At 37.3% G+C, this 27,054-nt stretch overlaps 2 protein-coding genes across 3 annotated transcripts; one reads left to right on the top strand and one right to left on the bottom strand.

The window, feature by feature from the left end:
* Positions 1–146: 146 nt before the first annotated feature.
* On the top strand, positions 147–9,253 carry LOC129271087 (monocarboxylate transporter 3-like). Its single transcript, XM_064106235.1, has 5 exons — positions 147–367; positions 1,516–1,656; positions 3,573–4,565; positions 5,409–5,781; positions 6,295–9,253. The coding sequence occupies exons 1-4, from the start codon at positions 160–162 to the stop codon at positions 5,546–5,548; spliced, it is 1,482 nt and encodes a 493-aa protein (XP_063962305.1). The 5' UTR covers positions 147–159; the 3' UTR covers positions 5,549–5,781; positions 6,295–9,253.
* On the bottom strand, positions 6,403–27,054 carry LOC129271086 (uncharacterized). 2 transcript variants are annotated; one of them, XM_064106233.1, is made up of 8 exons: positions 22,102–22,257; positions 16,839–16,992; positions 16,245–16,360; positions 15,274–15,425; positions 13,883–14,188; positions 12,775–13,110; positions 9,301–9,400; positions 6,403–8,269 (listed from the first exon to the last, which is right to left on the bottom strand). In XM_064106233.1, the coding sequence occupies exons 1-8, from the start codon at positions 22,167–22,169 to the stop codon at positions 7,999–8,001; spliced, it is 1,503 nt and encodes a 500-aa protein (XP_063962303.1). In that variant the 5' UTR covers positions 22,170–22,257; the 3' UTR covers positions 6,403–7,998. The 2 variants fall into 2 exon arrangements, with proteins under 2 accessions (XP_063962303.1, XP_063962304.1); XM_064106234.1 differs by lacking the exons at positions 16,245–16,360; positions 22,102–22,257 and adding an exon at positions 26,938–27,054 and having other exon boundaries at positions 16,839–16,990.

Raw genomic sequence — 27,054 nt, 5'->3', positions numbered from 1 at the left:
TATTATTATCTCGTCACACACTGCCAGGTGGACTGTTTCAAGCGAAATCGCACTGTTCTGTCGGCAATGATCGCCCTCAAAACACTGTCCCGTAACCACGATATGGAAAACTGTCTAATTACAGAGTCTATGAACTTTGAATCCACAGGTTAGATTCTGATGACAATAATGGACTCGCAGCGCAGTAGACCCCATTCAATGAAAAGATGGCTGGTCCTCGTGGGATTATTCGCCGTCGGATATTTCGACATCGGATCGATAAAATCACTCGGCGTCATCCTGGAGGAAATGGCAAACGAATTCCAAACGTCAATTGGTGTCGTCGGACTTGCGATTGGACTATCTCATAGCGTTGCACAATTCTTTGGTAAGACCCTTCTCTTTATATCTCCTCGATATGGACCAAGACCAAGAAACGCAATAATATTGTGATCTGGGAGCGCTTCTCAGCCATTCAAAATCAAGGAAAGTTGTCAGATCCGACAAAGTTACTGTCTAATTGTCAGACAAAAATGTTGATTAAACGCTCCCGAGTTCTTTAATTTGGCGCGGTCGATGTCGATTCACTCGCATCAGATCGTATACGGTCAGTCTTGCGATTGTCGCGGCGAATATTGCATTGTGCAAAGTTGCACGACTTAATTTGGCACGACTTTTCATTTATTCGGCTGGAGGTCATGCAACACCTGCACGTGCGCTAGCGATCTTCACAGACCAGTCTTGTGACCGCGGGTGCGATAACATAGAGACCATGAGACTGTTGCAAGACCGATCGCAACACGGCTTAGAACGTTGCATTACCGCATGCGCATGATACATACGACCGTTCCTCGGGGTGATGTAGGGGAATTAAAAATGAGCTTCAGTCAGAGAGTTCCTAGGGTCCTCTAATAGTTTCTTCTTGTTTTGTACCTATATTCTTCTGCATATCATTCAATTGTTTAAGGAGGTTTTAAACCTCACATCACTAACACGAACGCTCTCACCGGTTTCATTCAATCGCATGAGCGATCGCGTTGCCTCACGTACGTCGACTCTCAATACGATGCAATCGGTCGTGCATGTTGGGATTGGTATAGAACCACTCGCCATCAGTCTTGCAACATTTGCATGTGAACGCAAATGCCTCTCGCACGAGCGTTGTGCGAGCAAATGCGACTTATTTCTTCAACGGTGTTTACTGGTCGCTTTTGTTGTACGACAGCTGTTGCATTTGTGAGAGCCTTTATGTGATCTTATAAGACAGCTAGCGATTGATGCCTGTTGCAGCCTATCGTGTACCAAAAGGTCGCAGATCAAAATAATGTGAAATGGCTTTGCATGGAAACCATGGTGTCCATGTAACATATTTATATACCTTTTAATATTAATAATATCAGTACTTATATACTTTTTATAATTTTTAGTTAACATTTTAATCACTTATCTTAATAACTATGATAGGTTATATGTTTTATTCCTTGAATCAGTAATGGAAATGTATTCGGGTGTTGCCCTGTTGTCGTTTTTTTTCAGCGGTGATGAATATTCCCCTTCTTAAGAAGTTTTCAGCCGGTAAACTCGTCTTCGCAGGCAGTGTCATAGCTGGTACAGGATTCAGCCTAATGTGTTTTGCAACAGCTTGGGTACATTTTCTTCTACTAATGATCTTAGTAGGTATGTTATCAGTTAATTATTGTAATGTTGAACATTCATAAAGTACGACAATGATCTCTGTGAGCGTAGAAGGTTTCTCAAACTTTTTCTTTGAAGGGCCAGATGAGACTCCAAGTAAACCTAAAAGGGCCAGAGTGAAGTGGATACTTATAAAAAAAAAAATTTGTGCGAAGCGCAAAGACCCTTGCGGTTGGGGTCCTAGATGCTCTCTTGTGCACTCTGGCCCTTATTTTGGGAGCATTTATCCAACATCCAACAAATTTATAACAGTTTCATATGGAACGCAGGCAAAATTAAAAGAAAAAAAATCAAAATACAGCGAGAGTCAATATTAATGATAACAAAATTGTAGTACTTTGTTAAAAGGAATCTAGATTGTACCTATACATACCTGGTATTGGGGAGACAGATAATGTCTTGAAGTATCAAATAAATTATTTTGTAAAAGTAGATTGAATAATAGAGCATGTCTGTTGTAGACTCTAACAAGGATGTCAGTCTCATAATCACTTTCAATGTGGGAAAAGTGACACTGTCAGCAACAAGGTGCTTGAACCTTGGCACAAAAGGTGTAATTGCCAGACGAACGCATTGGTGCAAATGTTCACTGGTCAAGCAGGGGCCACGGAAGGGGGGGGGGCTGAAGCCCCCCCCCCCCCGCCCCACTTTTTTCCAAAACCATGTACAAAAACATAAAAATAACCATATGATTGTGATTTTTTGCATGGCCACACCCCCCCCCCCCTCCCCACTTTGAAAACCGTTCCGCGGGCCCTGTAAAGGTACTGCAGTATGAGATAGTTCTTTAAAATATTCATTGTGGAAAATGCACTTTCGCACCTGTATTATGTACATCCAAACATGGTGAGAACAGCGCAGGTCATCTAATAAGAAAGTAGATCGAACAGACAGAAAAGACTCCACTAAACTTTGCTTAAAAGTCAAATTTATTTGACTGTCATTACTTTTATTACTTTTTCATGGATACACAATGTAATCATATTGAGCTATGATTCATATTGTGACTTAAAAGTGATTAAAAAAACCCAGCAGAGTCTCGCGGGCCGGATTGAGAAGCTCCGCGGGCCGGATCCGGCCCGCGGGCCGTAGTTTGAGAACCCCTGCTAGTATAGGTCCTCAAAAGGACTGTAGTTGTGTATTCTTTTCAGCAAAGTTCTCCTGGACAAAGAGCGGATAATATTGCAAGGAATACTCAAGATCAGTGTTCTACTCAGAACTTACCTAAATTAAATGCTGATGCTAATATCGTCCAAATATTTGAATAACTGATTGAACGATTTTTTTTGGTCAGTATAATCATTATAATGTTTTTTTATTTGTTATTGACATTAATCGACCAATATCAAAATTTTGATAAACTTCTTGGAGGGAATTAACCGTTTTGTGGGTTAAACTAGAACCCATTCAAATGCATTATTCTTTTATTGGTGAATCAACTGACGGTGGGGTGTACAAACATCACTTGCTTCACCCCCCCCCCCCCCACACACAAAACTTATCAAATCTGAAATATCAAAACACTGATCTAATGTCTAAACGAATTAATCTTTGAACGCATTTGAATGCTTAAATTAACCCGATTTCGCATTACTTTCAAAACCTAATAGCTCTCGCCCGATCACTCCGCTCCCTCGTTTTTATGACCCCAATATACTAAACATATCTTGGCTCCTAAAAATTCCAAAATTTAGCCTTATGACAGTTTGTACCGTACATAGTGTTGTAAAGTACACTTAACGTAGACGTAATAGTCTTATCATAGCAAATTTAAGGAAGAGGATGGTCTTTACAAAACTATATCTAACTCTTCAAGGAGAGAGTATTTCGAATATGAGTGGCAACACTGAGAACATAAAACTTAATAATATTGTTACCTCTATTCTGTTCATTACCAGGGTTTGGTTATAGCGTAGTCATCCTTCCTGCCCAGATCAGTGTGATCTATTACTTTCCAGATCACTTTGAGATTGCCTCTACCATTGTCCTCCTCGGCAGTGGTGTTGGTATGATGACACTCCCATTACTTACAGAACTTCTCGACGAGGTTTACTCCTGGCGAGGAGCTATTCTTGTCATAGGGGCCTTGAACCTACACTCCTGTGTAACGGCGTTGCTTATGATGACCAGTGATCATCAGCATGCTGAACCAAAGGTCAGATCGGCAAAATCACACTCATCACAGGTTAATGAAGACCCCGAATTAACAGTATCCTTGATAAATGAACGAGATGCGTTTGGTCCCGGAAGTGAAGATGGTGTTGACGCCGATGGTAATGATTACGATGGCGGTGGTGATGGTGATGGTCGTGGGGGTGGTGGTGGTCGTCGTGGTGGTGGTGACGGGGTGAAAGATGGTTGGAATGAAGATGGGTTCTTCCATTCTATCATCAAGATCGCAAGAAAGATGTTTCTGGATACATTTGACCTAAAACTCCTCTATGAATACCCTCGCTTCACCATATTCTGCCTGGCCGAGGTGGCTTCTGCCGTCAGCTACTATGGTTGGATTGTATTCTTGATCCCAAATGCCGAAGCCAAGGGTATCCTTCCCGACAGAGCAGTCTTACTTGCAACCGTTGGTGGGACTGCGAACATCTCTGGAAGACTCACCATGGGACTCCTTTCTGCCCGATTCAACATTAGACCACAGATCATCTACAGTTTGGTCTGCATCCTGTCGGCAGCGGCGTACTTTTACAATTCCTTCACCAAGCGTTTCCTCGTTCTTGGCTGTTTAGCGGCCGTGAATGCCTTTGCAGGGGGGGTGAAGGTCATCAGTGCTACACTGCTTTCCAAGAGCAGTGTCCCAGAAGAAAGATTTCCATCTGCAATGATTTTAGTATCACTGATCTTTGGTTTAGGAGAGTCATTCGCCGGTTTTATCATTGGTATGTCACAAAAGATTTGATTTTTTAAATCTAGTTTTCTCTTTTTTTCTTTTTTGGTACCATGTTTGTCTTGTTTTTTTAAGAGAACCCAGTTAAGGCGAAGGTACAGAAAGAAAATTGAATTTTAAACAGAAAAACTATGAAGCATGCATTGACGTCCATTCTTTCTTGAAGATAATGTCAACTTTTCATAACCCAATGGTGTATTCATTCGAAATATGGATTCCGGTTTACGACATTATGTTTTAATCCCCTTTCCATGTATTCTGGTTACGAAAAGACGAATATAAATGAAAGCAAAAATCATCGGGAACGGGGGATGTTTATTAAATTTTTTTGTTTCCTCTAAGCACTTCCACTTTCGGATTAGTACTACAACAAATAGCATATTGCCAAAATGTCCTCTATATAATATATGACTGAGTTCTTTAGAATATATTTAGACGTTTTGTGTATTGGAGCATATTGAGCTGTTTGACAAGGAACAAATCAATTTGACTATTAAAACAATTATATGTACGGTAATTACAAATTCTTAAGAAATACATCATTTTTCATTGTACCATTGCGTACAAACTTTCAAAAATATTGCTACTTTTTCACTCCTCTAGATTGTAATTACTTAACATCTTAAGATTTGAGTTTCTTGAAAACTCAATAAAAACAATTGGGCTCAAATGGTCACGAGAACTTTACAAACATTTTTTTTATAAAACACTACAGGGAATGTGAGATATTTTTCATAGTATTTTTTATGTTTTAAGTTATCATGGTTATTGGACGATAAAGATATGCATCATTGTAATGAATTTAAGAATCTTTTGTATCATTTGTTTTCAACAGGTGCTGCGTACAATGCCACCGAATCATTTGATATCATGTTCTGTATACTTGGAGTTGCCAGTTTAATTGAATCATGTCTCGTCATTTCTCCGATCATCATGGATTTGATAATCGCCATCATCACCGTCAAAAGGACATAATATGTGTATTTTATATACAAATAATGCAGAGTTTCGAGTATGATGGTCCGTGCGATACAGCGTCCGTAGGTGTATTTAGAACATGTAGAATGCGCTTTTACATTAACATTGCCAATACCCGAGATGCTTGCATTGCCACTAACGTACCGACTTTAAATCCTCTAAATTATTTGTTTTATAACACTGGTAGGCAACCAATGAATCTGTGGATAATATTTTCTCTTAAAGGGATGGTCCGGGCTGAAATTATTTATATCTTAATACATAGAGTAGAACTCACTGAGCAAAATGCCGAAAATTTCATCAAAATCGGATAACAAATGATAAAGTTATTGAAGTTTAAAGTTTAGCAATATTTTGTGAAAACAGTCGTCATGAATATTCATTAGGTGGGCTGATGATGTCACATCTCCACTTTCCGTTTTCTTATGTTATTACATAAAATCATATTTTTTTCATTATTTCATACTTGTGTGAATAATATGTCTCCTTATAAAAAAATAAGTTGCAGCAATAAATATATAATGCACTAAATCAGTTGTCAGTCCAATTTTTCTAGTTCTTGGAGGAAAAAAATTGAATAAACCTAATTTCATGTAATAAAATACAAAATATTGCTAAACTTTAAAATTCAATAACTTTGTTATTTGTTATCCGATTTTGATGAAATTTCCAGCATTTTGCTCTGTGAATTCTACCCTATTTATTAAGCTATACATACTTTCAGCCCGGACCATCCCTTTAAGCCCCTCCGTATTTCCTCGGATTAATGCCCCAGTCGATAGAGAGAAAAAGGTAGAGGACTATTTTCTTTTATTGATTTTGAATATGTAAAGAAATGAATAGACATCAACTGAAATGTACTTCTCAAATTTATTTCATTTGACTTTAATATTTGAAAACATTACAGTAAAATAAAAATAAATTCAGTCTGTAGGTTTCTAAATCATGAAGATAACTGCAATTCAAATTATATTTGGAATGTAACAATCCAATAAATATATGAAAGTAGTTGAGTAATAACAAATAATCATGTATAATTATATGAACGATGCATTCAAGAGTATAGTTTGGAAAGAAATTAATGACCGCGAGTGTAATTATTTTTAGGGAGGCTTATCAAGAGAAAGAAGTCTACGGCAACACTCATAGATGGATCAATATCACGAATATACATAGACCTACATGTACATGATGCCTCAGGAATATGCAACGTGAATTGCTAATGTTGTACTTAAAGGAATTAGTAAAAACTGATTTGACTTAAAAAAATTCTGAGCCGCAAGTTAACATTTGTCACATGTGTCAGTAATATATTGTAAAACCAAAGCCCAGACACACACCCACACTCACACACACACACACACACACACGTAAAACTGCACCTGAAAATTATTGTTTAGTGCTTTAAAGGTATTATTTAACTTTGTGAGCAGTCGATTTAAAAAATTCTCAAACCAAGATGAAACATGTATAACATGTACTAGAACTAAAAAAACCTGAAAACAACCATTATTGAGAATGAAAAGCTAAAAATACAAAGCAAACCCTGATTTTGTAATTAGGCGTCTTAAATACACTTAAATAGAACACACAAGTGTATGGGATGAAATTAAGATGGTGTTTCCGGTCACTTTATGTTTCACTTTTTAAAGCACTAATTAATGATTTTCGGACGCGATTTTTTCTGGGCTTCATTTTTGTAACATGTCACAGACACAGGTGACAAGTGTGACCTTCTAGCGCAGATGTCTTAAAATTCAAATCAATGTTAGCCAATCACTTTAAAGAAGTAAAACATGAAGTGAGTGGAAACACCATTCCCAACTTTATTCCATAAAATGTATTTGTTACTCCCCAGTAAATGAATCACATTATTTTTTTTTTCAGTCACAGGTATTTTCATTCGAAATGTTCTTTTCATTTTACTGATTTTTCCCGAGATCTGCTGTCTTGAAAGTGTCTTCACGACATTTCTTCTTCCATGGTCCTTTTGTTATCCATACCACCTATATTAAATACAACACACTTCAAGGTTCTGGATTTAAGGCCTTTATAACGGAAGCGTCGTGGTGTAGCAGGTTCTGCATGACTCTCGCCTTGTTATCAGATGGCCAAGTGTTCGAATCCCACCGCGGCCTAGCGTCCTTTGGCAAGGCATCGACCCAAACTATGTCGCTCTCCATCCAGCTGTTAAAGAGATATACGGTAGGATGCAAAAGCCTATGTAGTATTGCATAGAAATTGAAAATAAAAACGATTTTTGAAATCCCAATGCTCACGAGCATGACCATGGAGTCAAGAAAGTGCGGGTATGCCAGGATCCGATGACCGGGGTAATAGTACAGTATCTATAAAGCGCTTAGAGATGCCGCTCCGATGTATAACCGCTATATGAAATCGGAATTTCATTGTTATTTTTATTAGTAGTAAAATGGTATCCGATGTCTTTAAGAAGGGATATTGATGTAGTTTTTTTCTGGATCTTCGATGTCGGCGTATACCTGCTCATCAGCGCTTCTTCCAGTCATCTTAAGACATTGGTATTCATCAGCGCTGCTCCCAGTCACCTTAAGACCCTGGTATTCGTGCCTGACTCCACTTTGTTGAGGTAGCTCGTAATGGGAGCTCTTTGGGTCGCTTCCTCTTGCTCCTCCTCCCCCTGCTCTTATTGGGGCAGCACGTAAGTGAGACAGGTCCTGCTTCTTCTGCTTCCACTTGCTGTTTGTAAAAAGAATCGGGATGATTTTCTTTTAATAGTATACTGTAAGTTTGAAGGATGGGGCAGAATCCCATGATAACAGAAATACATGGAAATATTAAAGAAATATCTATTTTAAAAAAATCTGTAAATAATTGTGGAGTGATTACTTGAAATGCAACGGAAGTTGATATGAAATATGCCCACCTTTTGCCTCATTTAGCTGAAATTATATTTCTTAATTTATCTGAAAATTTGGTTCATAAAGAGTTTATATAACCATAATTATATACATGTTGTGTTAGACCAGTAAGACGAAATTTGTATAGCCTAAATAGAATTAGGACAAGAAGGTAAATAGGTTTTATGGCAATATACTCAAATGGTAAGTAGACGATCTGGTTGTAGACGATCGAACATGGAGTACTATATTTTCCATTTGCGGGGGTGAGACGAAACGGAAAGTAGGCCTACACGAAGCGGTGAAAGACCAACCGGAAATTTATAGCTAAACAATCTTGATACCAGAATCATGATAAAATGTAAGGCATCTAGTATTGGTCCTGCTGGCCTACGTTGACAAAAGGGAACAAGTGTAAAAACTTATGATAATCGATCAAAGAGCTATTTTTTGTAATTTACATTGACACCGACTAGTACGTTGATTAATTAGCCACCATTCATAGCAGCATTCGCATTTTTCTGTCAAATTTCGTCCGGTAGAGGTTATCATTTTTTTTTGTACCACATAAAGTAATCTGTTTCGGTTGATATGTCACTTTTTTGTCACATACCCATTTAGATCTTTGCCTCTTCGCTCGCATACGTCAAAGTAGGCCAGCATAGATTCACCAACACTACATGCAAACCTTACTCTAATTGAATTCACATGATTCTAGTATTAACAAGCAGTTTATCAATATTTTTTTACTGTAAATTTCCGCATTAGACTTTATTTCAAATTTAGGGACAAATATGATAGAAAATAAAGGTCAGCGAAATCTCTATTTGTTTCTATCCCTGTGGGCCGGTGTCATGTTTTCATACTTACCATATAATCAAAAGAACAGCGAGAAGAATGAGATTTCCGAGAAATGAAACCAGAAATAAAGCAATCCAAACGCGACGAGAGTCTTCCTGAAAGGCACTGCCTGAAACATGAAAGAAACATCATACTCGGAATAATGCAATACACAGTCCTTACCATAGGCGGATCCAGCTTTTGGCGAAGGGGGGGGGGCGCACTGCCGAGCGGCGCACATATTTTTGCACTTCACCGGCGCCATAAAAGAAAATGTTGAAAAAGGGGTAAAGTCTGACCCTGTCAAATGCTCTTTTCAAAATGTAGGATTTCCAGTCATGCCATTTTGCATGACCACACGCAGTTAATATTTCCGGGGGGGGGGGGGCAGGACTCGAAAATTTGGTGCACATCTCACATTTGCAAATTTTTCATAGTTTTCATGAAATGTTAAGGGAAAAAAAATTGTTTTTCACAATAGCAGATCGCGAATGTGCCCCCCCTTCCCCCTTGCTGCGTACGACCATTCCCTGAAGTCCACTTAAACATATCTCATTATAACAGAAATATACATCAATTTAAACATATAATCTTTCTAAAACATAATTATAGAGAGAGATTGAAAAACTTATTAAAGAAAGAAACAAGCAAAAAGTAACACAAATTATGCATGTTATGTGCGATTTCAAAATCTCGTGCATTAACCCTTTTATTGCGATGAGGCCAATACTTTTGTATATTAATAGAGATACAAGTTTTTTTTTACTATATGTATATATATATACATAGGGGCGTCGATCCTTTTTTAAGATTTGGGGGGCAAAATCATGAATCAACTTTCCAAAGGCGCTCGATATCACACAAAACAAACAAACTCACACAAACACACACACACACATATGCATATATATATATTTATATGACTCATGAGATAGAAACACATATCTCACCAAAAAATTAATGCGAGCGCGAGCTGAAATTTTTTAGTATACTGACCTGAAAACAGGAAAAAGGTGCCTGTTTAGGACTGTTTGTAGTATCTCATGAGGAGGATACATATCTCACTACACAGATAATGCGAGTGCCGAGGGCGAGCTGAAATTTCTTTATATTCTGACCAGAAAGCTTGATATTCTATGCATTTTTGGTACCAATGATTAAGGTGGGTATCTAAAAAAACAACTGATGCGAGCGCGAAGCGCGAGCTTAAAATTTTGATATTTCGATCTGAAAAAAAATGACAGTTTAATGAACGTTTGTAATAAAGAACAAGATTATATCCAGCAAAAGATTATTGCAAATCGAAGCGGGAGTTCTTTTGACGTTTAGTCCTGAAAAAGGGACATTCTATTCACCTATTTAATCATGAAAAGTATGGGGTTTTGCTCCAGAAATGATGCGAGCGCGAAGCGCGAGCTGAAAAAATTTTATATTCCAATCTGAGAAGCGGATAATTTAAGCACGATTTTAAATAAAGAACGAGTTGTGTAGCTCAATCTCAATATACGACTGGTTGCGTAATTATACCCCCCCGGTACTAGCAACGGGTTTTAGCAAAGTTTTGGGCTAAAATATCGAATCATCTTCATAAAACACTATAGTAGCTGTCTTAAACTAAAGGCCATAGAGGTGGCACAATGTGGAATGTGGAAAGAAGAAAAGTGACTGACCTTCTTTTTATTAAAGCATTGGAAAATAAGATCAAAATCAAAAGATTTGCTCTACGCTTTTTGTATGATTCTGGGATTTTTAAAATAAATTAAAGATTTCATGACATCTGTCATTCTGTGGGCAACTGCCCCGCCCCAGTCCACTCTGTAAGGGTATATGCGATAAGCTTTGTTATGACCATTCTTCAATAAAATGTATAACCAGGTGCCGCTGATCATTCTTGACCGGCGTCGATCTAAATTTGGTTGGCAATAGGCCCTTCTTCATTATTCTACCGGCGCCTATTTATTGGAACCAGGGGACGCTGATTATTCTTGACCGGCGCCGATTTAGAACAAGTAGTGCTGATTATTTTTACCGACGTCACGTAAGATTCAGGCAGCGGCAATTCATAATTGACTGGCGCCGATTTAGAACCAGGAGAGGCCGATTATTCTTGACTGGCGCCGATTTTTAACCAGGTGGTGCTGATTATTCTTGTCCGGCGCCGATTTAGATTTAGGTGGAGCTGATTATTCTTGATCGGCGCCGGTTAAGACTCAGGCAGCGCCGATTTATAACCAGATGGCGCTGATTTTTCTTTACCGGCGCCGATTTATAACCAGATGGCGCCGTTTATTCTTGCCCGGCGCCGATTTAGATTTAGGTGGAGCTGATTATTCTCTATCGGCGCCGGTTAAGACTCTGGCAGCGCCGATTTATAACCAGATGGCGCTGATTATTCTTGTCCGGCCCCGATTTAGATTTAGGTGGCGCTGATTATCCTTGATCGGCGCCGGTTAAGAACTCAGGCAGCGTCGATTTTTCTGTGCCGGCGCCGATTTATAACCAGATGGCGCCGATTATTTTTATCTGGTGCCGATTTAGATTTAGGTGGCGCAGATTATCCTTGATCGGCGCCGGTTAAGACTCTGGCAGTGCCGATTTTTCTCGACTGGCGCCGATTTATAACCAAATGGCGCTGATTATTCTTGTCCGGCGCCGATTTAGATTAAGGTGGCGCTGATTATTCTTGATTGGCGCCAGTTATATGCCGGCAGCGCACTGCTGATTATTTTTAACCGGCGAAGTTGTTGGGAAAAGGGTAGTTAAAAGAAAAGATAAGGAAGATGATATGATTGTGCTTTGCTGGGGGAAAGTCTTTCCTTACTGTTGCTAATATTATATAAGTGTATAATTTTTTAAAGCGGCGCCTATTCTTTTCTTTCCTTTATTTTTATTTTTTCAAGCAGCGCCTTTTCTTTATCTTACTTTTATTTTATTTTTTTGAGCGGCGCCTTCGGCGCCGCTCAAATATTAGGGGGGGGGCGCGCGCCCCCTGCGCCACCCCCCTGGATCCGCCACTGCTTACTCATTATCCGCATAGGATTGCACATTGGCTTAGATTATATAATTATCATGAAGCAAGTGCCAGAGTAATACAGATTTTTTTTCGCACGAAAAGCTAAAAAAAAAAGCAATTCATAAATATATTAACAGTTTGACACGTTGGCAATGATAATGCATTTTCATCTATTTTATGTAGGGTGAAACGATTCATATAAGTTATTGATCGAGCGCATTATCGCAGTGCCGAGAATCGAACCCCGAACTTACGTAAATGTATTCATGTATGCGCTTCAGGACCCCTGAACAACCGACTACGGCATCACAATCATATCCGACAGTAATAGAAATCGAAAATGTATTTATGCTGTAGATATCTCGGGCTTTTGCATACTTGGTCCTGTGTAATTATGCTGTTATATCATGGCCCATGACTTCTACAAAAAAGATGATCACTCGCTGCACGAGACGGATCCTCATAAGATTGGTCACCACTACAGAACTTACCATCATACGAAGTAGTTTTGACAGACACAAGAGGACCCCTCGGACCTTCTCCACCCGAACCTTCTCTGACGGCAGAAACACTGATGTTATATTCAGTTCCAGGGTCCAACCCAGTCAATAAAAACTCGATGATTCGTTTGGGATCACCATCTTCCAATCCTGAGTCTATTCCACCGGCCTCTGTCCAGTCCTCCCCGGCAGGTTGCTGATAGACGAGGTAACCAACAACCGGTCCATCACCGGAGTCAAAAGATGATGTCCAATGGCTCCAGAAGACAGCGATTGATGACGATGTGATTTCTCCTGGTATTGGGCCGGTGGTGAGTTGTGGTAAAGCTAAAATAACGAAGATATCAAAGTACAAGTTCTTACAGAGCATGCATATATTGTAGGCCTATGTAACAATATCAATAAGTAAACAGATAAATAAAACTAGGACGTCATGATCAGCGACAACGTTATATAATATCCACTAAACATGGGCAGAAATCCCAGGGAGGACGTGTCCCCCCTACTTAAAATAGTAGGGGGGACACAATGTCAAATGTCCCCCTACTATTTTTGGTATTTTATGATGGTAAGAAATACATCATTCAAAATCGAAATAAAACCTGTATTTTTGGACGAGATGACCTTACTTTTGTGATGATAACCTATTTTTGCTTGTCAAATTTTCCAGCCCCTTGTCCCCCCTACCTTTTGGGAAAGATTTCCGCCCCTGCCACTAAATAGAATGTGAGAAAGCAAGGAGTGTCAAAATATTCCTGTATTCGTATATTAATACTACTACTACTAATAATAATGGCTAGAACAAAACTAATGATGATGATACGGGGAGGTCCTGTTTTATTACTTTATCTCATAAAATTATTATACAGTAAATCATTAACATATTCATTGTACTAGATTCAGGAATAAGCTATAGGCCCTATTGATAAATTTCTTTTATATGATGGATAATGTTAATCCCTGTCTAAGGTCATTGTTTCAACGCTTTGATCTGAGAAAAATAAAACGGCCTACACAATAAATGTTATAACATAATTTTGTTCATTGGGAAGTTATACAATCATTTAAGTTTGGCGATGAAATTTCATTAAGTTATTACCATAAAAATTAAATTCTGGAGAAAGAGTAGCAAGTGAAAAGGAGTCCAACTGACTCGGTAACTCGCCCACGTAACAGAAAATCTGGTCAGTATCGCTTAGGTTGCCTAGGAGGTAACTGTTATTACGGAATTCACCATCGCGGCTTGTGGATGAGAAGGAAATCGGCCTCGAGGACGAAAGTGTTTGACCGATGGACAGCTTGACATCATCAGGAAACAGTGTTTCTCCTTCGGAATCAACGTCGACGGCGCAGTAGACCAGAGCGAATCCCGGATTGGTTCGGGGGGTTATGAATTCGAAATCGTCTTCAGAAAAGGTTTCAAGAAAGAATAAACACTGTAAAAACGCTGTTTAGAATTTTAAGCGAGTTGTCTAAGCCAGTCACTCCAACAATTATTGTTTAAAGATTTAAACAAGTCGCTTAAAGTTTGAACAAGTTGTTTAAAAGTTTTAAACAAGTTTTAAAAAGTTTAAGCAATTTCAAAAAGTTTAAACAATTTGTCGTTAGAGTGGTTGGCTTAAAGAACGTGCTGTTCATTTATTTTGTTTTTTACTGTGGAATGGACCCAAAATGTCTACAAATCTCTTGCAAGTATGAGCATAAAAATGAAATAATTTTTTTAATTCTTTTAGCAAAATTCGAAAGCTTGATATCAAAGTGCTTCAAAATCTAATGCACCTGTACCAATTTTAGTAAAGTACAATTTCCTCAGCTTGGCCGAAAAATGCTCTCATTTTAAAAAGAAAATCGTTTACGCATTCAATCTCTCTCTGCAAGCAGGACCTCACCCTTACATTCATGGCTTATCAGAGAGAAAAAAAAAGAAAATGGTGAGTGCCCTACGACTATAGAGAGTATTCGTAATCACTATCCAGACGCTTCTTTAACGCAGACAATCTTTTGTCGAAAGCCCTTCGATGACAAAACAGCCTTTGTCGAAATCGGTAAATTAAAACAGCAGTGTTGTCCAGGGGGGCGTTTCATGAAAGGACTTGTCGGACGTTTTATCCGACAAGTCCCATTTTATCCGACAGTTACCATAGTAACGGTACCTCTCAGCCAATCAACATCAGAGAAAGATGTCAGATCTGACAACTTGTCGGACGAAAATGTTGATGAAACGCCCCCCAGGACTCCGGAGAAACAACATATTTGCAATGTTTGTCTGGTCTAAATCTTCGGATGATCTGCTGTCCAGGTCCACCAACTTTCGACAAAAACCTCTCCACTGTCCATCGGGATTTAATTGACTTGCATTCTCAAAGGAATGGGTGAGTTGTTGAAAGCTTCTGCGCAGTAATTGCAAAAATGCCCTATTATCTCATGTAAACACCTCTGAGTAAACTCAAAACACACTGATGCCTATTGATAAATATAATTTTCACTCACAAAGTCCTCTTTGGCAAATGAAGTTCCTCTTAGATGAACACCTATCATCATCCCATTGTCCATGTATGTCTTCTCTCCTGCTAGACCAGAGACATGCGCAGTCTTGATTATTTCCGTTGTTATCTGGTTGACTTGGTGCCCAGCCGTCATATCTATTGTAGGAAAAATCATAGATGTAGGTCAACTGAAGATGAATGGAGGCGTCTTGATCTCTTGCGTACGAGACGACATTCCTTTTCTTAAGCTTTGCATTGATCAATTTAATTTCAAGGGCCAACATCAAATTTAGCCTTCGGAAAGGAATAGCAAATCAAAAAAGAATGTCACTCTATTGATTGGATTCACGTGTGATTCTTGTTATGTACCCCGCCTTACAAACAACTGTTGTCATTATCATCATCATTTTCATTATTACAATTATAATTATTATCATTATTACAATTCTATCATTATTGATATGTATTATTAAATTTCATTAACATTAGTTGTAGTAGTAGTAGCAGCAGCAGCAGCAACAGCAGTAGTAGTAGTAGTAGTAGTAGTAGTAGTAGTAGTAGTAGTAGTAATTATCATTATTGCTTTTTTTATCGTCATCACATTATTATCATCGACATTCTTGTTATTATTATTATTATGGGGGCACAATATCCCTACAATTTAGAGCTAATAGATATTTTGATAACATAATGATATTCACGATAATGATTATCAGAATAATTACTGAAAAGTAATAATATCACTCTTGGTGATAACAATGACTGATATGCTCACTTATAATGGAATATTGATTTTTATCATTATAATCTTATCTGAATTACGTACGGAATTTGGATCGAGAAAGAACGAGGGTATAAGCTTTATGCTACTTATAAAACCTGACAAGTCCTCATTGCATTTTTGGGAAGGCAAATATCCGATCAGTCATACAATATTCATGTTTTTTTTTTTAACATCGTGATGGTGTTGCTTACGTCACTAATGTTCCATCAAGCCATTTAAACTGATCTTCTTCCACTCTGTCAGTTGCACCAATCCTAAAACATCTGGTATCTTGGAGCGGAGGGGTGACGAATGTCGTCAAGAAAGCCTAAATTTGACGAAAATGCTTAATACCTTTTATAATATTATCCTTTAAAAGTCACGCAAAATACTATACTTCAACGGATCATCGAATAAGCTACTCACAAGTACGGGCCCAAGAGAAGGGAAAAGGGCGTCCAATCCCTTTAGAACCAAAGTTTTACATACATTTTGTACCCTTAATGGGTTGTAGGCCTACCAACCTCGAAGATCGAAAGTGGGATTTTTTTGGGGGTAACCATTTTATATTTATTTCCTCTTTTTTAGGTTGCTTGCTTTATTATCATTATAATTTCCTTGGAGGGGGAACCATAGGTGTATTGGAATCATAATATATTATCTTATTAATTTGCCTCTGCTACTGCAAATTTTTGAAGGGCCACGATATGACACTTCTTGAATCGAGGGCCCCTTTTCATTGTTAATTTGCTTCAAATAAAAATCGTGGATCCGCCCCTGAATACTCGCATATTCTTTGAACATACCTGGATCTCATCGGAGTCAACTTTGGCCAGATTTGATTCGTATTCTTGACACCGAGACTGCGCCTGGTCGAATGATAGCACGGTGGAGCTCTCCACTAGATAGACTGCATCATCTAGTCTGTGCCATGTGGGGGAGGATCCCTGACTTTTTACTGTAATTTATGATATAATCGTGAAGATTTTGAAGCAATTGTTCATATTGATATCGAAGTATAGTCCTGATGGCGCTAAAAGTATAAATAATTTCAGTGGTAGTATTTTTATCATTATTATAGATAGTATTAGTCCTAGTAATAGTAGTTGTAGCAGCAGCAGAAGTAGTACTAGTAGTAGTAGAAGTAGCAGTAGTAGTAATAGTAGCAGCAGTATAGTAGTAGTAGTGGTAGTAGAAGTAGTAGTAGTAGTAGTATTATTATTTATTCGGCATAATCAAACACATAAACAACATATACAAACAATAGGAATAGGAGAGTCACATGGATGCCGGGAAAGGAAAAAGATTAACTAAATAGGCCCTAACTATAACCCGAAGGTCTTCCTTTCCAATCCATGTGACTTTACAAAGATAACATACATGTAATACAAAATAGTAAAATACAACTATATAGTTGTTGAAGATGACAAATTAAATTAGAATCAAATAAAGAATAAAAAAGAATAAGTGTCAACCTGGGTAGAAGTAGAGCTCACAAGAAAAAAAAAATTAAATGTGAGCACGTGCCCAGATTGACACAATCTGAATGAAGAGGGCGCTGTGCAATAAATGATTTAGCATGCATCTATACAAAATGATTGGCATATAAATTAAGTTTGATTAGACCCTATACGTGTAGGCTGAGAAGCCAACATTATGATTGAGACAAGAGATTACTCCCCCCCCCCCCCCCGCAATATATGACCAATAGCAAATTTTACAAATTCATTGATGTATACTGAAAATAATTATAATCAATGTAAGGAATTTGGAACAATTAATTCAGAAAAAAAACCCACACACGTCAGAGTCTCATGTACACTGTACAACATAAAGCTTACACAAATCTGGAAAGTTGTCAGAGCTTAAATTTTAATTAGTTAATAAATTAAGAATAAAATGATTTTATATTTAACCGGTTGATAATACATGTTGTTTTAATTTATCAAGCCAGGTGTGAAAGGACAGTAGTACAATATCTACCTTTAAAGTAGAAGGTAGTGAATCCCACACACGAGGAAATGTATGAATAGCAGAACCATGCAATCTTTGGGTGCGAGCTTTTAGATGTTTGAATTGAATCCATTCAAAATATCTGGGATTAACATGGATATTATATTCAACAGCTTCACATTTTATAAGGCAAAAAACTCATCAAAAGGTAATTCCGTCTAGAATTGAGTGTGTACCACTTCAAGTTTTGAAGACGTATGAGATACTCCATTTCCTGTCTTCTCTGCTTGAGAATAATGCGCGTTGCTCGCCTTTGTATTTTTTCAATTTTATCAATATGTCCCTTACTATGTAAAAACCAGGCTGGTTGCCCATATTCAATGAGTGGGAGAACAAGGCTCTTGGACAAACACATTAAAGTGTCACTGGATAGATGTTTTGCTACATTGATAATGAAGCCTAATGACGGTTTGCCCTTGATACTACATAATCAACATGATTTGACCAGATCGTTCTGCTGTTTAAAATAACAACAAGGTATTTGAACTCTGAGACAACCTCGAGAGCAAAGTTGTTGATATGGTAATGAGGCTGCCCAGGATTCCTACCTTGGGTTATTCGCATAACCTTGCACTTGGAAGTGTTAAGTTTCATATCATTTTTCTTACACCAGTCACTGATTGCCGTCAGATCCGACTGCAATAAATTTTCGTCCTCTTGGGTATGGATAGCACGAAAAACCAGTGAGTCGTCAGCAAATAACATCTGACCAGTGCCAGACATGACTCTAGAAAAAATATCATTAATGAGTAAATCAAACAGGAGCGGGCCGATTACACTACCCTGTGGTATTCCAGAAGTAACCGAGTACCAACTTGAGTAACAGCCTTTGTAAACAACTCGCTGTTGACGGTCTTGTAAGAAAGACTTAAGCCATTTCCAGATATTACCACATATATTAAACTGTGTAGCTAATTTCATCAAAAGTACATCGTGAGGCATAACATCGAATGCCTTGGCAAAGTCTAAGAAAATTGCATCACTTTTTGGAGGACAGGGTTTGTCAAGAATATTCAACCAGCAGGCATTAGTTACATTCATCAATTGTGTTACACATGAACGACCTTTCATAAACCCGTGCTGCTGGGGATTCACCAGACAGTAGTCATCCAAATGGGCTCACTTATACAACGACTAGTAGTAGTAGTAGTAGTAGTAGTAATAGTAGAAGTAGTAGTAGTAGTAGTAGTAGTAGGAGTAGTAGTAGTAGTAGTAGTAATAGTAGAAGTAGGAGTAGTAGAAGTATAGTATTAGAAGTAGGAGTAGTAGAAGTAGTAGTAGTTGTTGTAGTAGTAGTAGCAGCAGCAGTAGTAGTAGTAGTTGTAGTAGTAGTAGTAGTAGTAGTAGCAGCAGTAGTAGTAGTAATAGTAGTAGTAGCAGTAGTATGGTAGTAGTATAGTAGTAGAAGTAGTAGTAGTAGTAGTAGTAGTGGTAGTAGTAGTAGAAGTATGAGTAGTAGAAGTAGTAGTAGTAGCAGCAGTAGTAGTAGTAATAGTAGTAGTAGCAGTAGTAGTAAAAGTAGTAGTAGAAGTAGTAGTAGTAGTAGTAGTAGTAGTAGTAGTAGTAGAAGTATGAGTAGTAGAAGTAGGAGTAGTAGTAGTAGAAGTAGGAGTAGTAGAAGTAGTAGTGGTTGTATTAGTAGATGTAGTAGTAGTAGTAGTAGTAGTAATAGTTGTAGTAGTAGTAGTAGTAGTAGTAGTAGTAGTAGTAGTAGTGGTAGTTCTAGTAGTAGAAGTAGTAGTAGTAGTAGAGTAGTAGTAGAAGTAGTAGTAGTAGTAGTTCTAGTAGCAGTAGTAGTAGTAGTAGTAGTAGTAGTAGTAGTAGTAGTAGTAGTAGTTCTAGTAGCAGTAGTAGTAGTAGTAGTAGTAGTAGTAGTAGTAGTAGTAGTAGTAGGCCTAGTAGTAGTAGTAGTAGTAGTAGTAGTAGTAGTAGTAGGCCTAGTAGTAGTAGTAGTAGTAATAAGTTAGTAAGTTAGTAAGTTAGTAAGTTAGTATTGGTATTAGTAGCAGTAGCATTGGTATAAGTAGCAGTAGTAGAGGTGATAATAATGAAAATGATAATCATCATCATTATAATAATAACAACCAGAATCGCTTAATGTTCAGGGTCCGATCCCCGGTCACGGTAGGGGAGATTGTAACAGAGGCTCCCATTGCTAGCAGAAACAAGCTACAAGGATATAAGCTTTTTACAGAGCATGCGCATTTCATCGCTCCACATGCTTTTCGGGTGTAAGAAAATATAACAGTTCGTGGAACGTTTTACAGCAAAATAACTGGGGTTTTTTTTGTAGGAAAGTAAAATCTCACATTACATAATGTTTTCCCTTTGGACAAATATGTAATTGAGCTATAGCTGTCATTTTTATATGTTAAGAAAGTGTATTTGACTAACATTTGAACGACGAACACCCATGCTAAGATAGAAAAAAAATCTTTCCAAATTTGGCCACCCTCCTCGGGGGAAAATGTAACACCATGTTTCAATTGCCCCTGACACTTTTAAATTGTTAAAACTAAAGCTCAAGAAAGAGAATTGCATAACTTGAAACGTACCTGTCTATTATTTTTTTTGTTTACAAGGTTAATTAAGTTATATAAGTTTAGAAATAAGATCTACATCACTGAACATATATCTGTCCAAAATCTTTTGTTATAATGCAAAATAGGAAATTTGTCCTATAAAGTTTGCGTATTATTTGTTTAATTGTAATCAGGTTACTCCGTGATTTTGTGCTTTTTTTTAATTTCATTATCTATATCACTTTACTAGAAAAGAATGATTTAAAAACACGAGGAGGCTGTACTATTATAGGTTCTTCTATTGTCAAAATTGTAAATCTGAGTAAACGCTCATTGGAAATAAAAGCACAGCACAGAATAGCCTCGTCGATAAGCTAAAATATGAGAACGTTTTGTTAATCATAATGCTTTGTTTAAAAAAAAATGGTGAGCTTTTCTACAAGCTTACAATTTACATAAGAAATAATAATTTTGAACATATCTATCCAACATAGATATGGATAAACTATATTTATTAATGAAATCCAATTCGCAGCGAAAGGCTAAATTACATGAATTTGTACAGAGTGAAAATTTAGTATAGCCTATATACAAACAGGTAATAAAAATACCCAACACCCCTTTGTTAAGCATTGATATATATTTTATTACTTAGGATATAAGATATATAGGAAGTTTAATTGGAGGGATTAAATTGAAAGAGGGAACGAGTCATGTCTTTCGTACAAATTATATCTGAAGAAAACACTCATTCGGGATTTGATACGTTTGTTACGTTTGATACGTTTGTTAACAAGGAAAATAAATATTGATTTTGTCAGAAAAAGTGGCATATTTTTCAAATTTCCCAATCTTTAAGAAATAACATTAATTTATTGGGAAGGGAATACATTTAAGTTTAAAAGCACAATGTGTAGGGTTTTACCACAGTCGTCCATTTAAAGAGATGTTGGGTAGGTTCATATTGATTATTTAAAAGTAGAAACAGAACCCAAATAATAATAGCAAGTGGAAAATATAATGTAAATGAGTCGAGCATTGTCATGTTTTGCTATAATATATGGGGCTCATGTTGTACAAAATTATATATTAAAAATCTTGCATTTGTCAAGTGCATAAACTTTGATAAAGAAAAACTAATGTTAAAATTCCATGTGTTGCAATTGACTCATAGGTGTGCTACAATTACCCCGTGTTGTGGGGCAATAATTGTATCACTTGACCTCTTGTTTTGACATGATAATACCTTCTAAATTAATTGTTAAACTTAATCCATTCATATGTCAAACCAAGATATGCATCTTTCGTTTTATTTAGGTTTGAACAGGTAACAAGTAGCTTTAAAAAGGTGATGATTCAAATCTAGTAAATTTTGTTACAATTGTCCCCGGTCCCCCTTGATGATGCCCGTGAGCAAGTAACTTAATCGACAGTGCTCTTTTACCCTGCATTCGAATAAATGGAAACGCTATATGCGTTCTTGGTAACTCGGTATGCACTTGCTTCTTCTTTTTTAAAAAGAAAGTTCTTTCCTCTTTCAGAAGACAAGATGGCTACAGTGAGGATAACAAAATATACAGTTTCTTCTCTTGTTAACTTCATATTCGAGACCAAATAGTAGTGTTGCTGATGGACAGAGGTACATGTATTCCTTTCTGATCCTATTTTCAGACCGTAGACGAACTGCCAGTATTGACAGGAAGAGATATGAATGTTGACATGACGAGAGCCTAAATGACCGAAAGCAAACTTGGGTTTTCCCGTTCTGTTTCCTATTTATTTCTAAATTATCTCATTGCAAGTCCGCAGCGCGTCACAGTGATTGGATTTAGAAATGAATAAGCACTTTCGTACCACAGTGTAAATCGTAAAGGATTTATTATGACGGTAAGGACATTGAGTGTATTTAGCGAACTGCGAACTCCTCCAAGAAGAAAAAGTGATTCATGAGGAGATGGATGAGTGAGCACCAGACAGGGCTTTTGTGGTTCTTCTATGGCCGAGGCCGGGAGGGGGGGGGGGTGATATAGGCCTACGCCGCCCCCTTCATAGATTTTTTTTATAGAGATCTCGGCAGCCGATCGATCTCGCGAGAGCCGCGAAAATTTTATCGATAGCAGTTTGCGATATAATTGACAATGCTGTATATTCTTATGAAATAATAAGATTTTTATTTATTTTAACTAAAAATGCTAATTTATGCATTGATCATGGTTCTTACACTATTTCACTATACTGTTCATATAAAGCTCCTACGCTATACAATTTTTGGTGTAAATGTTGAGAGAGCACACATTGAAATAAATGGTGAGAATTACCAGAATTCACTCTTATTATGACGTACAAAAAGCTTTCTATGAAATTTGGAAAGATAAAATTATATTTTTAAAGCAACGATAATCCATGTTTATTTGGCCAAGAGCAGGGGCAACGGATCGAAGTTGAAAGTGGGGAGGGGGCACAAGGAAAAGGGCACTTTTTCTTAAAAATCATCACTTATACGAGAAAGGGCACTTTGTAACACCTAAAACGGGTCATTGTGAAAGGGGCACATTATACGTTCGTGAGGGGGCATTTTTCTTGCGTAAAAAAAACTTTTTCAGGGCTTCAAAAAGTGCCACTGGCCCCCAAGATCACCCCCCGGCCAAGAGATTGACTTGGGATGTTATTCTATTCATGTACTCAGTCTTCTTTTTACAGGCTGGTTTATTAGAGTAGGTACACTAATATTGAATTATTGTACTTAAACCCCGTTAAAAGTCATTCCATTTTGATTTAGAGAAAACTTGCTCTTTTCTTCTTAATATTATGCTTTAATTTGATACTTTTTTTAATCCATGACCGAAATAAAAGCAAACAAACATTAACTCATATGAAATAGCAGAGTTTTTCTTCCTATCTACAGTATGATATATACGATTCTATTGAGTTGTGACTCTGTATTCCTTTCATTTTCATTTTAATTTCAGCGACTGATAATTTGAATATCAGTCAGAAAGCGTGGATGTCTGCACTTCCGTCTAAAATGTATTCATGGTATTGAAGACACAGGAAAGGGTTAAGCCTTGGATATCGTCAATGAAACAATAAAACTCAAAACCACATTCCCTTTTTGTATCATAGTTTTCCTTTCACTTTAAAATAACATTTGATGTATCAAATAGAGTTTGATGATACTTGTTTTGATCAAAATCCGTTGCTGCTTGACATAAGTAAAAAAACATATCTTACACATGGAGGGAAGAGGGGTAATTTTTTTCCAAAAGCATATAAAAAGAAAGTGCATATATTCTAGATTTTAAGGTTGCTAAACATGACGTAAAATATTGTCACTCCTAAATGTTCGTATTTAAAACAAACAAGCATATAGATGAATAAATAAGTAGATAGATAAATATACAGATAAACGAATGAATACATAATTAAAATGGTCATAATAACCCCAAAAGTGAGAAAACAACTACTTTCCAAGGGGGAATTGCACGATTTTCCTAACCCAATTTTTTTAGGGCACTGTAAAGTCAGGGGCGTGTTAGGATTTTGAGTATACGCTCTACCTCACTTTTTAGAGTGGAATTAATATTTTTTAAAGAATTACAATCACCGTGAGAATCTATTTTAATTAATAATACTGTATTAATCAGAGTTACCTTAATAAACAATTACCACCAACAATCGGCCTGCATGCAATAATTATGAGTAGCCGTATTTTAGTTTCCTGTCATTTACTACTACCTGTCTTTGTTTATTTGCAATATTATGTGTACCCAACGACCCCCCTCTCTGGCCAATCCTGAATCCAAACCTTTCAATGTCAGTCGCTATATTATATGACACGATATTTGTTTTACATATCACTTTTGCGATCTAATCTACCTCCATTGATATCACCCATCCACTGGCGGATCCAGTCGTGCCCCCCCCCCCCCCCTTGAGAAGCAAAATTTGAATTTGTAATGTAAAAATGCCATTAAAACAGAGGTGTGCCCCCTTTTTTTTAAGTGAAGACTTTTTTTTTGCTTGTCAAATTTTCCCTCAGGAAAAATGTGCCCCCCTTTTGGAAAATCCTGGATCCGCCCCTGCACCCATCAGCCAATATGGCATCGCTTTGGCAGGTCCGGGGAACTGTTTTGAAAGTAAACGGGGATAGGCTGAGCCGATGGAGAATGGTGGGGGGTGGGGTGATAAACCATGCAAAAAAAATCGCAATAAGATCTGGTGATTTGAAGAAAAAAAAGTGGTCAAAAAGTGGGGCTTAGGCCCCCATCTCCCCCACCTCCCGGTTCCACGGCCTTCGCATGGATTGCTCCATAGACTTCCGGCTACACTTGTTACATAATTATGTTTGAAAAATGCTAATGCAAACTCTATGGACGCTGAATTAATTTTGGGGGTAAAATAATGACAATTGTACTCATGATATCATCTTTGAATATAGAGTTCCAAATTTCACCATCAATATTGATATTTATTGAATAGACGCTACCCGAGAACTATAGCTATTTATCGTATTCCCCGGTATTAAGGTAAGGGAGAAAAATAATTATTACGAGTGTTGAATTAAATTGTACGAATGTGCAAAATTGCAACATCAGCGCAGCAAGAGTTAAAAGAAAGCAACGGAAGAGCAAACAAAAAATGATTTTCATACACCAGGGCCGCGTTGCATACAAGTTGCCATTATGGTAACTTGGCCATGCAATTGTAACTTGCATGGGATCCTTGATTTTGATTGGCTGCTGATCAATGTTACCATGGTAGCTATCGTTAGAGGGTAAAGTTACCATAATAGTCACTGTTATGCAACGGGACCCTGGCCAAACAAAGCCCTTAAAAAACCTTAAGTCTATTCAACCCAAATGAATTGAGTGATTTTTTTAAATGATACATGGAGTCTCTATACCAGTCATTGGGCAATTTTTATAAGTAAGATTGCTGTCTTATGAAGAAGTGAGGGATGCTTCCAAAGATTACTCCAAATAATCACAATTGACTTGGTAATAACTTGTAATAACAATTTATCATCACGCTTTTCACGGTTTAACTATTCACAAATGACTAAAGTGGAATAGATTAAAGTTCATATTTATGTACATATCAAATCACCCTGAAGAAAAAAATAATTGGAAATACTAGGCGAAAATTCTTAGAATTGATCTAGAAAAAATGTACTGTTTATCCATAAGCATCTGAAAAGTAATTCAACGAACCATTACAAAATGTGGGATGTGACAATACTCCATGAAATATCCTTTTATAAATATATAGTTACAATATTTTTAAATAAAAGGCCATTGACCAAGCGTGAAATAAGGTTTGCTGATGACGTGAGCAGAAGTGGTGACAATCAGTGTTTACTTCTCGTGTCCAATTTTCAATTTAATAACACAAACAAAATTTAACACAGGAGTAGGTATACCAATGATATTTTCCATCTATCTATATGAAGAGCTCACTTGCAAAAGGGGTTAGGTCAATTTTTCATCAAATTTGACTTTTATGTCTCAATGTATAGATTTTTGATAGCTCTATAAGATGATACCAAAGAAAAGTTAAAATTCCTATTAAAAAGTGAACTAGAATGGCAAAGAAAAATCACTTATTTTTCAAAAGGGGTTAGGTCCATTTCAGTTTAGTTGCAAAAGGGGCTAGGTCCACACAGATTTTTTTTGGAAAAGAATATTTAAAAATAGATTTAAGACAGGTAGACTTCTTTTATACCCAATTTGATGTTCTCATGGTAGGGTATAATGAAAATTCAGTTTCGCATTAAAGAATATTGCAATATGAGAGACTAAAAAAAAAACGAGTGGACCTAAACCCTTTTGCAACCAAACTCTTTTGAAGAACTCATATTTTGTCAAAACGGGTTAGGTCCATTTTTCATCAATTTAATTGTTTTCTGTCTCCAAACCTCTAAATTTTTAATGGCAAAAAGAAGCTGCTGAAAACTGCTTATCTAATAAAAGAGAGCCAATTGGGTAAATTAGAAAGTCAAAAGGGGTCTAAGCTTTCGATCCTAGCAGAATCTTCGTCGGAGGCAAAATGACAAACATATAAAGTGGAACAACCATAATATAGACCACAGACAAGCTACAGCAACACTAGACAGCTGGCAGCCGTCTGTTTCGAGGAGTTTTTTAACATTTTTTTTTTTTCTCCTCGTACACAGACGGCTCGCTAGCGTGCAGCCACCATTAGGGGACTTGCAATGCGAAATCCCCCCGTCGGGGCTCTTCAATTTTTGTCTTTAATGAATAAAAATTTTGAAAATTAACGCGACCAAAATGCAAATTAATATTCCCTCTTGGCATTAATTGCCCCAAAACGGAGAAAAATCAAGTTAAAAGGAACAAAAACAGTGACTTACCTCGGCTGTCGCGCAAATTCACTTCCCCGTTTTATCCGATCTTAAGTACATAAACATATGGCCATTGAGTCCCCTGTACAGTTCGCGCTAGAACTTCGGTCTCTGTATTTGGTGAGT

Source organism: Lytechinus pictus, chromosome 11 (genome assembly GCF_037042905.1).
Source record: "Lytechinus pictus isolate F3 Inbred chromosome 11, Lp3.0, whole genome shotgun sequence".
Taxonomy (NCBI): Eukaryota; Metazoa; Echinodermata; class Echinoidea; order Temnopleuroida; family Toxopneustidae; genus Lytechinus; species Lytechinus pictus.
This window is presented reverse-complemented; position numbering and strand designations above follow the sequence as displayed.

What these genes read in the sequence shown, in the direction of transcription:
- LOC129271086 (XM_064106233.1), bottom strand. Translation starts at nt 22,169, where the DNA reads ATGAAGTTAACAAGAGAAGAAACTGTATATTTTGTTATCCTCACTGTA. An exon ending in CATTTGCCAAAGAGGACTTT is followed by an intron (nt 14,189 to 15,273) that starts GTGAGTGAAAAT and finishes CCTTTTCTGAAG; the next exon opens with ACGATTTCGAATTCATAACC. An exon ending in GCTGTTCTTTTGATTATATG is followed by an intron (nt 8,270 to 9,300) that starts GTAAGTATGAAA and finishes TTTTACAAACAG; the next exon opens with CAAGTGGAAGCAGAAGAAGC.
- LOC129271087 (XM_064106235.1), top strand. Translation starts at nt 160, where the DNA reads ATGACAATAATGGACTCGCAGCGCAGTAGACCCCATTCAATGAAAAGA. An exon ending in TCTACTAATGATCTTAGTAG is followed by an intron (nt 1,657 to 3,572) that starts GTATGTTATCAG and finishes GTTCATTACCAG; the next exon opens with GGTTTGGTTATAGCGTAGTC. An exon ending in ATTCGCCGGTTTTATCATTG is followed by an intron (nt 4,566 to 5,408) that starts GTATGTCACAAA and finishes TGTTTTCAACAG; the next exon opens with GTGCTGCGTACAATGCCACC.